The 13,381-nt window shown below is 42.9% G+C and overlaps 1 protein-coding gene across 5 annotated transcripts in view; it reads right to left on the bottom strand.

Annotated features, from left to right (window-relative positions):
• ATP2B2 (ATPase plasma membrane Ca2+ transporting 2) overlaps positions 1-13,381 on the bottom strand; it is a 969,683-nt gene that overhangs the window by 285,384 nt on the left and 670,918 nt on the right. For all 5 annotated transcript variants that reach the window (XM_030205270.1, XM_030205268.1, XM_030205272.1 and 2 more), the window contains one exon: positions 3,344-3,469. In XM_030205270.1, the coding sequence (XP_030061130.1) occupies positions 3,344-3,469 (126 nt within the window). The remainder of the gene's footprint in view (positions 1-3,343; positions 3,470-13,381) is intronic.

Here is a 13,381-nt window from a genome sequence, read left to right on the forward strand (position 1 = left end):
GATTTACTATCCTAACAGTGGCTAGAGATTTTTGATACTGAATATACTGTCTACCACTATTATGAATAACAATAAGACTTATTCTTACAGCATCACTGGATGGACGTCACACTTGAAACTGGTGATAGGCATTGGGGTATAAATCCCTTCTCCACAGAGCATACACAATCTCATTGGGAGATAAAATGACTTGCCCAAGGTCACAAGAAGTCAAATGGAGAAGCAAAATTTGAATTCTGATCTTCCTTATTCTTTGACCATTACACTAATTTCTAGGCCATTCTTCTACAGGTTGTTGTGCTCAGTGCCCATTTTCTAAAATTTGCTTGAAAGGATGCAGTGGGCACAGCAAACTTTATGATAAAATATTTCTGCATGAACGTTTGATGTTGCTTACATAAATGCACCTGAAGGTTACAGGCTATGTATTCCTGCTGCTGATGTGAGAATTCTGAGTGTAGCTGGCTAAAGACAGTTGGTACTCTGATGAGCTCTTAAAATCTATGCATACAGAGGGTTGCATAAGCAGAATTTATTCAGTATATTAAATCAAATGCCTAGAGAATGAAACAAAAAATAAATGCATTCACGGAAGTGGCAAAACATGATGACCCAAGTCTTTATTTCTGCTATGATACTAATTAAGGAGGAGAGTTAAAATCCCACCTGTTTATCAGCTTACACCATATATTTTACTTACTAGTTTACAAATTGCCCACATGTTGATCTTCCTTGATGAGGACAAGTCTTTTGACCAAAGCTCATCGTGGTTATGGACTTCAATTTGATTTTTAGATTCTTTGCTTTTTTAAAATCTAAGCTCAAGGTGAGATACAATTCCGGAACTGTAGTTATTTCCCTGCCCAAGAGTGCAAACATTCTAAGTTCACTTGCAGTCTGCAAGGACCTAAGTACTTTTTCTATGACTGTGCCATTGTTGAAGAACAAACTTCCTGAAATATTTCGCCCTGCAAGAAATTATTTGCATTTTTATAAGAGGGTTAAGGTGTGGTGATTTAATTTAATGTTGTAGTGAAGGCAGTCTGTATGTATTAGTAAGATTTTAATCATGTGATGTATTTATATATTCTGTTGTATTTATATATCATGTTTGTACATCGTTTTGAGTTTTGGCGATAAAGGTGATTAATAAGTCTAAATAAGTCATACTTGATGCATCTTGCTTTGCAGTCTACTGACCAATAATTATACAAATGTAGGTTGATATCCCTACCTTTCAGCTTAATTTTTCAGCTGATATATCCAATATATTTCACTGCACTTTTAAAAAGTTGCTGTATCATGACCTCTTTCATGGTCATCATTGCTTACCATAATATAGTGGTAGAAAACATCCGGCTTTATATTTCACATACAGTTTCTAAAAACTCCTTTGCTCAAGTAAATGTTTATTTACCCTGGTAAAATAGCAGCCTGAAATTGCCTGTCCTAAACCTGGCTAAAATGATTATAAGGTTCCATAGTTTTATATAGTGTTCCCAGGAGGGGAGAGAACAGAAAATGGCACACATACATTGTCCGCTAAATTCTATTTAGGTCCCTCAAATTTCAGCAAATTTGGGCACGGATCCCAGATCCACACATAAACTAGTTAATGAGATGTTAGCAATCAATAATTAGTGTTAATTAGTAAACATTAGTCTATAACATGCATGCCCAAATTTCATACTGTACAACTCGAAAGGGGGAATGGCCACCACAGCTTAGTAAAAGGACCCCCTAAGTTAGTCACCCTTATTTCTAACATTTTTTAAGGTGAACTAATGAACCACATAAGTCTAACAAATAAACAACCCTGATTTCCAAAGTAAAGGGTCCTTTTACTAATTTGCGGTAAGAAATAGTTTTAGCCTGTCCTTATGCAGGTCTTTCTGATGCGTTAAGGCCATTTTTACCACAACTGTAAAAATGCCTGTTTTTGTATTATTTTCATTTCTGGATGTGCGCCCACTTTCCGCCCATTGCATTCCCCCATAAAAAACAATTACAAAAAATTAACATGCAAATAATATGCACAGATCCAAAAACTAACATGGAACACGTTAGGGTTTTTTTGTTTTTTGCTGTGTTCGGCATGTGTTGGTGCCTAAAACAGGAGTCCTTTTACAAAAGGCATGTTAGCATTTTTAGCATAGTAACATAGTAAATGACAGCAGATAAAGACCTGTACGGTTCATCCAGTCTTCCCAACAAGATAAACTCATTTTATCTTGCGTGCACTAAACTAAGTGGGTACTAAATGCTAGAGATGCCCATATATTCCTATGCCTTTTAAATTTTTTTTGAAGAACGGGGATCATCAGAACAATCAACAGCATTTCCCATTTGGGCACAGCGTCCCATATAGTTATGGCGCTGTGTACATCTTCATAGATCTACCCGACATTTTCAAATTTTTTTTGTATTTTTTGGGGGGCCATTTTTTTTGCATTTGCAAGAGCAACCATGAGTTGCAAACCTCTACCCTGATGAAGAAAAATGAAACCTGGCCCTGTCGGCAGAGGTTTGACTCGGTGGTACTATTGCTGCCAAAGTTAAGTACAACTAATTGTAGTTTAAAAGCTATAAGTTATATGCTCTTTGGAATGAGTGTTGAAGATAGTAAAAACAAATACAAAAAAAATTTGAAAATGTCGGGTAGATCTATGAAGATGTACACAGCGTCATAACTATATGGGACACTGTGCCCAAATGGAAAATGCTGTTGATTATTCTGTTGATCCCTGTTCTTCAAAAAAAAAAATTAAAAGAAAAGGACTGTGGAACATGTAAAAGTGTGGATGTTTGGGCCAGAATTCAAGCATAGTTTAAAGTAAGTCCCCACATCGATATTGTAAGGTCCTTTCAAGTTCATATGTTCCTATGGGCATCTCTAGCATTTAGGACTCACTAATCACTAACATGCACCTTTGTAAAAGACCCCCACAGAAGTGAGGATCCTAGGTCGGCTGCCACCCGGGGCGGATCACCGATGCGCACCCCCCCCCCCCCCCGGGTGCATTCCTAGCTGCTGGGAGCAGCCGCGCAGCTATTGGCTCCGCTGGCTCCCTGCTCCCTCTGCCCCAGAACAGGAAGTAACCTGTTCCAGGGCAGAGGGAGCAGGGAACCAGCGGAGCCAACAGGCGCGCAGCTGCTCTCTGCACCACTCCAGCGGCGTGCACCCAGGATGGACCGCCCCCACCGCCCCGCCCTTGGTACACCGCTGCCCCACAGCGCCCCATGCAGCTTTTCAAATAAAAGTAACACCAGTGATTTATGAAGTTGTAAAATGAAAGAAGCTGCCAATTCAAAAGATTGTAACCATGCCATATTTAATTCTTACCTGAAAGGAGCATGGGATCTTTATCAATATTTTTACGAACTTGATCAGACTCTCCAGTTAAAGAACTTTCATCAATTTTAAGGTCATTTCCTTGAATTAAAATCCCATCAGCAGGTAGAAGATCCCCTATATACAGCAAGTTTGAAACAATAGGGACATGTTTACTTGAACTCATTTTTTAAATAAGATTTTTATTGATCAAGAAAGAAAAAATTTAATTTAAGTTAAATGTTGGCATTTTTAGTCTGACTTAACCTTTAAGTTCAAAGCAGAGGACAGATCGGTTTAAAATGACATTGTACAATGTAACATCTTAACATATCTTTACATTAGAAGAGAGGTGTGTACAGTAGAACATCATAAACGTGAACAAACAGATCTTACTCATAAACAATCAATACTCAAGAATAAATAAGAGCGTAAACCCTCAGTACTCCTGAATAAATAAGAATGTAAACATTTAAGTGGTGTCCCAGGTTATAGATTATAGATTACAATGTCACTATAATGTGATCAGTGAGATAAGATACCTCTTTCTATCTTTCCTATAGGCTACTCAATTTTGGAATTCATGCCATATATAAATCCATCAACCTACCAAGAGGAGTTTGATTAATATAAATAATGGTAGTATGGAGGTGTCCCTTCAAATTGGTGAAAAACAAATTTTATCACCCCTTATATCACTTAAGTCTTAACAAATAGAACCTCAAACCTCCTAGCAAGGAACAATACCAAAGTATTACCAATCCTTTGCATAAACAGGAGTAGGTTAATATCATAGGTTCTGTTTAAGGGAGAAAAAAGAGAAAAAAAACCCAACGCAAAAACTCATGCTGCATGAGAAAACCGTATGGGATAAAAAAACTCTCTTCCCCTCTTAAAGACTATATGTAAATTGTAAATTTAAACGGACACCAAAAAACCCAAACTACCCCCAAACTGACCCCAGCCAGTAAAGGACTACCTACAAAAGCCCCCTAGGAGGAAGAAAACCTGAAGTTCAATTAGAGATAGCATAAAGCCTCAAGTAGATATACAAAGAAACCTTCTCTATCCTGCCGTAATATGTAGTGAATAAGGTTTACTTAACTTAATCCAGGCATGGCAACTTCAGGAGAACTTTCAATCAAAAAATCCCCCCTAAAGGGACTCCGGAGCCCTATAAAATTTCTGCAGCGGCGAAAAAAACCGCCAACCCTTCAACAAGAGCGCCTTGTTTCGCCAACCTCGTGGCTGCTTCAGGAAGGGCGCTTCACATCCATCTGGAAAAACAAAGCCAAATTTACACTGAGAACTAAAGCGTCAGTCGTATGGATCCCAAAGATGGTGCAGGAGCAGGAACTCCGAATAAAATTAAGCTTTTTTAAAGTAACGTATCAAGACGTCATGACGTCATAACGTAAGAACGTCATAACGTATCCAATCCTGATGTCTAAAAAGCGAAGGAAACCACACCTCCCGAGTAGTACCTCATTAATAATAAGCATTCCACTCGATATTTCTATTTAGCCCTTGAGGAGCAACTGTTTTAAGTGTGTAAATCCAATGTTTTTCCTTACGCCATAGAATTGTTTTTAAATCCCCCCCTCTCTTACCCATACATACTTGATCAATAATCATACATTGTAACTGGTTAAACTGATGTTGAGCTTGTTCACAATGACGGGTCATAGGTGCTTCCATCTTGGCATTAGTAATACAGTGCCTATGTTCTATGACCCTTGTTTTGAACTGACGAGTGGTATGGCCTACATAGAGCAAATTACACGGACACCTAAAGAGATAGACCACGTTTTTTGATTCACACGAGGTTCTGTGTTTTAATTGCCACCATTAAATTTGAATGTAATTTCCATGTGGAGTGTATCAATTTTTTGGATGTTCTTGTCAAAAAAGACTGCGGGGTGTTAAAGACAGAAGTTTTTGTGAAGCCAACGGATAGAAACTCTTTATTGAAGTATGATAGTATGCACCCTTATCATCTTAAACGCAGTTTACCTTATTCGCAGTTCTTGCGGTATCGCAGGATCTGTGATACTACTCAACTATTTAAAGAATCAACAGGGGAGCTTCAGAGAAAGTTTAAAGATAGGGGATATCCAGATAAGCTTGTGAAACAATCTTACAAAAGAGCTTTGTTTCAACATAGAGACCTTTTGATTCAAGATGATCAACAAAAAAGGACTAAGAATATGGATAGGGTGATCTCTTGTGTTCTGAAGTTTACAAATAGATCTCCTCAAATTTCTGCCATTCTTAGGAAACATTGGAATGTTATGCTCACTCAGGAAGCGTTTCAGGATCATCATCTTAGGCTTACTTATGTTCGAAATCAAAATTTACAAGATCAACTTAGTGTGGCAGATGTATGGTCTAATATTAGTCAATCAGAGGGATACCATCAAAAATGTGGACATTGTTCCATTTGCTCTATAACAGTGGAGAGTACAGAATTTAAGTCTACGGACGGCAAGACTTACAAATTAAAACACAGAACCTCGTGTGAATCAAAAAACGTGGTCTATCTCTTTAGGTGTCCGTGTAATTTGCTCTATGTAGGCCATACCACTCGTCAGTTCAAAACAAGGGTCATAGAACATAGGCACTGTATTACTAATGCCAAGATGGAAGCACCTATGACCCGTCATTGTGAACAAGCTCAACATCAGTTTAACCAGTTACAATGTATGATTATTGATCAAGTATGTATGGGTAAGAGAGGGGGGGATTTAAAAACAATTCTATGGCGTAAGGAACAACATTGGATTTACACACTTAAAACAGTTGCTCCTCAAGGGCTAAATAGAAATATCGAGTGGAATGCTTATTATTAATGAGGTACTACTCGGGAGGTGTGGTTTCCTTCGCTTTTTAGACATCAGGATTGGATACGTTATGACGTTCTTACGTTATGACGTCATGACGTCTTGATACGTTACTTTAAAAATGCTTAATTTTATTCGGAGTTCCTGCTCCTGCACCATCTTTGGGATCCATACGACTGACGCTTTAGTTCTCAGTGTAAATTTGGCTTTGTTTTTCCAGATGGATGTGAAGCGCCCTTCCTGAAGCAGCCACGAGGTTGGCGAAACAAGGCGCTCTTGTTGAAGGGTTGGCGGTTTTTTTCGCCGCTGCAGAAATTTTATAGGGCTCCGGAGTCCCTTTAGGGGGGATTTTTTGATTGAAAGTTCTCCTGAAGTTGCCATGCCTGGATTAAGTTAAGTAAACCTTATTCACTACATATTACGGCAGGATAGAGAAGGTTTCTTTGTATATCTACTTGAGGCTTTATGCTATCTCTAATTGAACTTCAGGTTTTCTTCCTCCTAGGGGGCTTTTGTAGGTAGTCCTTTACTGGCTGGGGTCAGTTTGGGGGTAGTTTGGGTTTTTTGGTGTCCGTTTAAATTTACAATTTACATATAGTCTTTAAGAGGGGAAGAGAGTTTTTTATCCCATATGGTTTTCTCATGCAGCATGAGTTTTTGCGTTGGGGTTTTTTTTCTCTTTTTTCTCCCTTAAACAGAACCTATGATATTAACCTACTCCTGTTTATGCAAAGGATTGGTAATACTTTGGTATTGTTCCTTGCTAGGAGGTTTGAGGTTCTATTTGTTAAGACTTAAGTGATATAAGGGGTGATAAAATTTGTTTTTCACCAATTTGAAGGGACACCTCCATACTACCATTATTTATATTAATCAAACTCCTCTTGGTAGGTTGGTATATTTTCTATCGAGTTTGCATTCTCCTATAGAAGTTAGAGTTTTTCATATATAAATCCATACCATATATGTCAGCAACATATTTTCTATACCCTTATGGTAGATTCACACATTGCGTTGTTTCTTACAGTCATGTGAACTGCAGTAGATTCAGTGGCTTTTTTTATAATGTTTTCTTTCTTAACGAGTGTATTGTTTGCATTATTGTTGGATTATTTGTCTTGGTTATTTATATAAAAAAATATTTTGAAAAATATTACAAATGCACAATGAAGATCCTAAATGAAACATCATATTATGATTCTTATTAATAATTAACAAAAGAAACAACTGTGTATAGCTTTGTTTCCCCCTGTGAGTAAAAGAGGCAGCATTTGAGCATGAAGCCCAAACGAATTAGTCAATTGGGTACTAATAACTAATTATTGATGTTAATTGGAGTTAATGCACTAATTTGGATTTACATATGCATCTACCTACATTTTATTCTATAATGCTGCATGCCCAGAGTGTCTCGGGCACAACCCATAAGGGGGTGTGGCCATGGGAGGAGCATGGATGGATCAGGAGCATTCCAAATATTTAGATGCAGTGTAATAGTAGAACAATGGTCCCTCAACCCGGGAGCTGTATCACAGAACCAAAACACACGTGGAGGGGCATAATCGAACGGAAATGCCTATCTCCATGGGCGTTTATCTCCAAGAACGGGTCCGTGAAGGGGCGGGCCAAACCGTATTTTCGAAAAAATGGACGTTTTTGAGCTGGGCATTTATTTTTTTTTTAGCGATAATGGAAACTAAAACTGCCCAGCTCAAAAACGTCCTAATCCGAGCCATTTGGTCATGGGAGGGGCCAGGATTGGTAGTACACTCAGCCCCCCTGATATGCCAGGACACCAACTGGGCACCCTAGGTCAGTGCGGTGGACTTCAGAAAAAGCTCCCACATGCATAGCTCCCTTACCACGGTTGCTGAGCTCCCAACCCAAACCCCCTCCCCCAAAACCCACTACCCACAAATGTACAACACTACCATAGCTTTTAGGGGTGAAGGGGCACCTACATGTGGGTACAGTGGGTTTTGGAGGCCTCCCATTTACCAGCACAAGTGTTACAGGTAGGGGGGGATGGGCCTGGGTCCACCTGGCTGAAGTGCACTGCGGTACCCACTAAAAGTGCTCCAGGGACCTGCATACATGCAGGCCTCTAGGACTTCTTACTGCTGTATAACATTGGCACACCAGTTGACACCTGAAGACTAATCTCTCCGAAAACGTCCTTTATTGGAATAAGCATGCTTACTCACAGTTAACTGCAGATCAGAGGTTGTGCCCCACCACTGACAACGAGTCTCCCTGGTAGTGAGATTAGCAGTAGGTCAGAGCTGGCAGAATGCTGTACAATGCCCTCTTTCAGCCACATTCAAGGTAAGAACTAAGTTCTCTAACGTGGCTAACACATGGAAGGGATCTAAAACTGGCTTACAAAACTGGCCACTACCTCATGGACTACCGGAAACACAACAGGGCACACTCTGACCCAGTAGCATAGGCGCCCGGTATAAGAGGCTTGGGGAGGCTAAGCCTCCCCAGCCAGAAGTGCAGCAAGGGCGGGGCGGACCGGACCGCCCCGGGTGCACCTCCCGCTGCCTTGAACATCTCCCTCCCTCCCGTGGACCGCGCGATCATTACCGCCACCTCCCGACTACTGCAATATCGCTCTCCCCCTCCGCTCCTGTCCTGTCACGTCGTCTTTGAACGTCGAGGATTCCTTCCGGTAGCAGCAGAATCGGCAATGATGTAAGCGCTGCTTTCAGCCTGCCCCGGAAGCACTCTCTGTACAGTTTCCCGCGTAGGAGGGACGCTGTTCAGAGAAGGCTTCTGGGGCAGGCTGAAAGCAGCGCTTACATCATTGCCGATTCTGCTGCTACCGGAAGGAATCCTCGACGTTCAAAGACATGACAGGAGCGGAGGGGGATAGCGATACCGAACTAGTCCGGGGGGGGGGGGGAGAGACGATGCATCATGCCAGCCAGCTGCCAGACCAAAGGGAAAGGGGGTGGAGATAGGAGGATGTGAGGTGCCACATCTAAGGGAAGAGGGAGGAAGGAAAGCAATGGCAGGGAATAGGAAAAGGGGGGTGGAGAAAGGAGTGAGAGTGTTGGGAGCAAGAAGGGGAGGGAAGAGAAAGGTGGGATGCATGAGGACGCTGGAGGAGAGAGAGAGAAAGTGGAAAAGTGCAGTGGGAGAGCCAGGGACATGCAAAAGAGCAGGAGAGAGTCAGAGAGAGATGGGGAGAGAAAGAGGGGACATGGAAGAGAGCAAGGGAGAGCCAGAGAGAGATGGGGAGAGAAAGAGGGGACATGGAAGAGAGCAGGGGAGAGCCAGAGAGAGATGGGGAGAGAAAGAGGGGACATGGAAGAGAGCAGGGGACAGCCAAAGAGAGATGGGGAGCGAAAGAGGGGACATGGAAGAGAGCAGAGGAGAGCCAGAGAGAGATGGGGAGTGAAAGAGGGGACATGGAAGAGAGCAGGGGAGAGCCAGAGAGAGATGGGGAGAGAAAGAGGGGACATGGAAGAGAGCAGGGGAGAGCCAGAGAGAGATGGGGAGAGAAAGAGGGGACATGGAAGAGAGCATGGGAGAGCCAGAGAGAAGATGCTGGATGGAAGAGGAGAGAGAGAGAGAGATTAGTGGAAAGATGGGGGGGGGGGGGAGAGAGAGAGAGAAGCTGCTGGGGAGAAACTGGGGGAGACCCTAGCTGTCAGATGGAGAAATGCTGAATGAAAGGAGGGAGTAAGAGGGAAAATGCTGGAAGGAGGGGGCAGAAAGAGGGAAGACACTGGACGTAAGGGTAGGGAGGTAAAGAGGAAAGACACTGGAAGGATGGGGATAGAGAGGACATGCTGAATGGAAAAGGGTCGAGAGAGAGAACTGTTTAGAAGGAAGGGGAGATAGAGGGAGACAATGGATGGAAGGAGAGGGAGACAATAGACGGAAGGATTGGGAGAGGGTAATGGGTAGAAGGATGGAGAGAGAAAGAGGGATGATACTGGATGGAAGGGTAGAAGAGAAAGACATGGATGGATGGAGGGGAGGGAAGAGAGGAGAAATGTTGGACAAGGATGGAAGGAAGGAAAGACAAAGGAAGGAGATGCACACGGATGGAGTGGAAGGGAGAGAGGAGAAATGCTGGACATGGATGGAGGGGAGGAAAGATAGAGGAAGTTCATGCACATGGATGGAGGGGGGACATGCTGGATTTGGGTGGAGGGGAAATTGCTGAATTTAAGGGCTGGATTGGAACACTTTGAGGGCAGATGCTGAAACTGGAGAAAGGATAGGGACAGGGCAAAAGATGGTAGACAGGACGCATAAGGACACAGGAGGATGGTGGACATGTTGAGAGAAAAAATATCAAATGGAAAGAAGACACTGGGACCAAAGAATAGAAAAACTAAATGATCAGACAACAAAGGTAGAAAAAAAGTATTTTATTCAGAATGTATTAACTGGAATATGTCAGCTTTTGGAAATATGCATCTGTGATATTTTGCATGTAAGTTTCAATTTTTCTAGTATTGCTGCATGTTGAGTCTGACTTCTTGAGGTAACTTTCCAGTTTTGCCTTCATATCTGTTGTGTCATGTGTTTTTCATGTGTAATCAAGGTGCAGTATTCTACTAGTGTGTAGTATTTACAGCCCTTTTTTTTTTTGTTGTTTCAATAGGTTGTGTACTGGTGTTTTAGAGCCCGGTGTAATTACAGTGCTACCTTTCCACGCATAAGGTTGTAGCTCGTTCTGTCCTTGGAATTAGTGCTGTTATGGTTTGCTAAGGTTATGAGTGTGTTTTTGCACAAGTTTGTGTATAGTGTTTTGCAGTGGAGAGATTGTGTATTGGCATTACTGAGGTGGCACCAAAACATCGGAAAGGGTTTTAGAGCCTAAATCATGACACACTACCTCTTGAAGGATCTACATATAGTTGTTAATAAAAGGAGCTCATTGTGAACACTATCCACCCTAAAAGGGTGTTTTGTGGCTCTACATGAGAATTGTGATATTATGATCCCTTGTTTCATATTGTTGACGGTCTGCATTTTCTATATGGGTGGTATATTGGTGTATTAGGGTCTGCCTAGTGTTATGGTACAGTAAGGTTCTGAGTGTGTTTTTGCACAAATTTGTGCATACTGTTTTGCAGTTGAGCAATTGTGGTTAGTATATGCTTTGAGCAACCACTTTATTCTTTGACATATGATACATATCTAATATCTAAATTTAATAAAAGGTATTGTGACTATTTTATTTTTACTTATTTTTTTCTGTGTTAATTGTGGCTATAAGCCCCACCCCTGACTCCACCCCTAACCCCACCCCCTTTAGCCTCCCCAAACAGTTGGGCCACCGACCGCCTATGCCCAGTAGGCAGGGGGAAAACCACCATGGGAGAAGAGCCTACCAACTACCAACATCGTGAGACTGTAACAAAAGATAATGAAATCACGGAGCCCAATACCCTACACCCACCACAATTCAATGCTGATGTGACCCTGTAGTGCACCCGAGAGCCACATCTGACCCAGGCAAAGGTTGTGACAGGATCGAACATATTGTGCTGTCATGGAGGTGGGTACGGCATTTGAGGCTGGCATAGAGGCTGGAAAAAAAGTTTTTAAAAGTGGGGTTTTTTTGGTGGGAGGGGGTTAGTGACCACTGGGGGAGTCCAGGGAGGTCATCCTCGATGCCCTCCAGTGGTCATCTGGGCAGTTGGGGCACTTTTTTGGGACTTGTTCGTGAAAAAAAAGGGTCCAAAAAAAGTGACCCAAAATCGCGGTAAAAACGCCTTTTTTTTCGATTATCAGCTAAAGACGCCCATCTCTCCTCGGCTGATAACCACGCCCCAGCCCCGCCTCCACCACGCCTCCGACACCCCCCGTCAACTTTATTCGTTTCCGTGATGGAGTGCAGTTGGAAACGCCCAAAATCGGCTTTCAATTATACCGATTTGAGCGCCTTTGCGAGAAAAACGCCCATCTCCCAATTTGGGTCGAAATATAGGCGTTTTTCTCTTTTGATTATAAGCTGGATAGTCTTTTTTTTTTTATTTTAAAAGGTTGTAGCATAGTCTCTCTCTTCCATTCCCTTTCCTCCCACCCCAGTCCGACTTCTCCCCTCAGCCTTCCCTCAAACCCCCAGACCTCTTGCTCTTCTTCCCTCAGCACCCTCCCTCCCTCCTGCATTTGCATCACTTCTCCCTCGTCCTCCCCTCATCCTCCCTCCGGTCCAACAAGCCTCATTTCTTTGCTGGCAGCGGCACCTAGCACATCCTGCCTGAGCCAACCCAGAGCTTTTCCTCTGATACATCTATGCCTCTGATGCAACATCTTGTTTATGCAAGGGTGGGGGCACAGCAGAGGAAAAGCACCAAGTTGGCTTGGGCAGTTAGTTCTGTCTGCAGCTGCCAGCAAAGAAATGAGGTTTGTTGGACTAGGGGAGGGAGGATAAGAGAGAAGTGCTGCACACACGGGCGGGGGAGACAAGGGGCTGAGGGGAGAATAGCACGAGGTCTAGGAGTCTGACAGAGGGATGAAGGGAGAACAGGAATGAATGCTAAACTCACAGGGGGAGGGTGGCTGGCTGAGGGGAGAAAATCAAGAGGTCTGGAGGGCTGAGGGGAGAACAGGAAGAAATACTGGACTCACAGGAGGGGTGGCTGAGGGGAGAAGAGCAAGAGGTCAGCGGGACTGGGGGGAGAAGAAGAAATTCTGGACATGGGGGAGTTGGCTGAGGGGAGAAAAGCAGAAGGTCTGGGTGCTGGAGGGAGAAGAGGAACAAATGCTGGACTCACTGGGGGTGACTGACAGGAGCAGTGGTGTGGAGGTAAAGGTTCCCACACTAACCGAAAGCGCAAGGCACTGCCTGATTATCGCCAGGTAACTGCTGTGGTAAAAAATAGTGACATATTTTCCCTAGCGCAAGAAATGGTGCACGCTGGGGGTGGAACTACCACCGGCACCCTGGTTTGGCCGGCGGTAGTTCCAGATTGCTGCACGGTAAACCCACAGTGGGCTTCCTGCTGCTTAGTAAAAGGGCCCTTTACAGCCTAATGCTGAGGTAACACGGGACCGCTTACCACCTCCTAAATAGTGGTGGTAAGTGCTTCTGCGTTAACCAGCAGCAGATGATACACGTTAATCTGAATGTTAACAGACAACTCACAATAATAAAAAAAAAATGTGTGAACACCCCTTCTAGATGCCACATTAGATCAGGGCTTTGGGTGAAATAAAATCCTGCATTACAGCATGTTAA

The sequence above is a fragment of the Microcaecilia unicolor genome, chromosome 6 (genome assembly GCF_901765095.1).
Source record: "Microcaecilia unicolor chromosome 6, aMicUni1.1, whole genome shotgun sequence".
Lineage (NCBI taxonomy): Eukaryota > Metazoa > Chordata > Amphibia > Gymnophiona > Siphonopidae > Microcaecilia > Microcaecilia unicolor.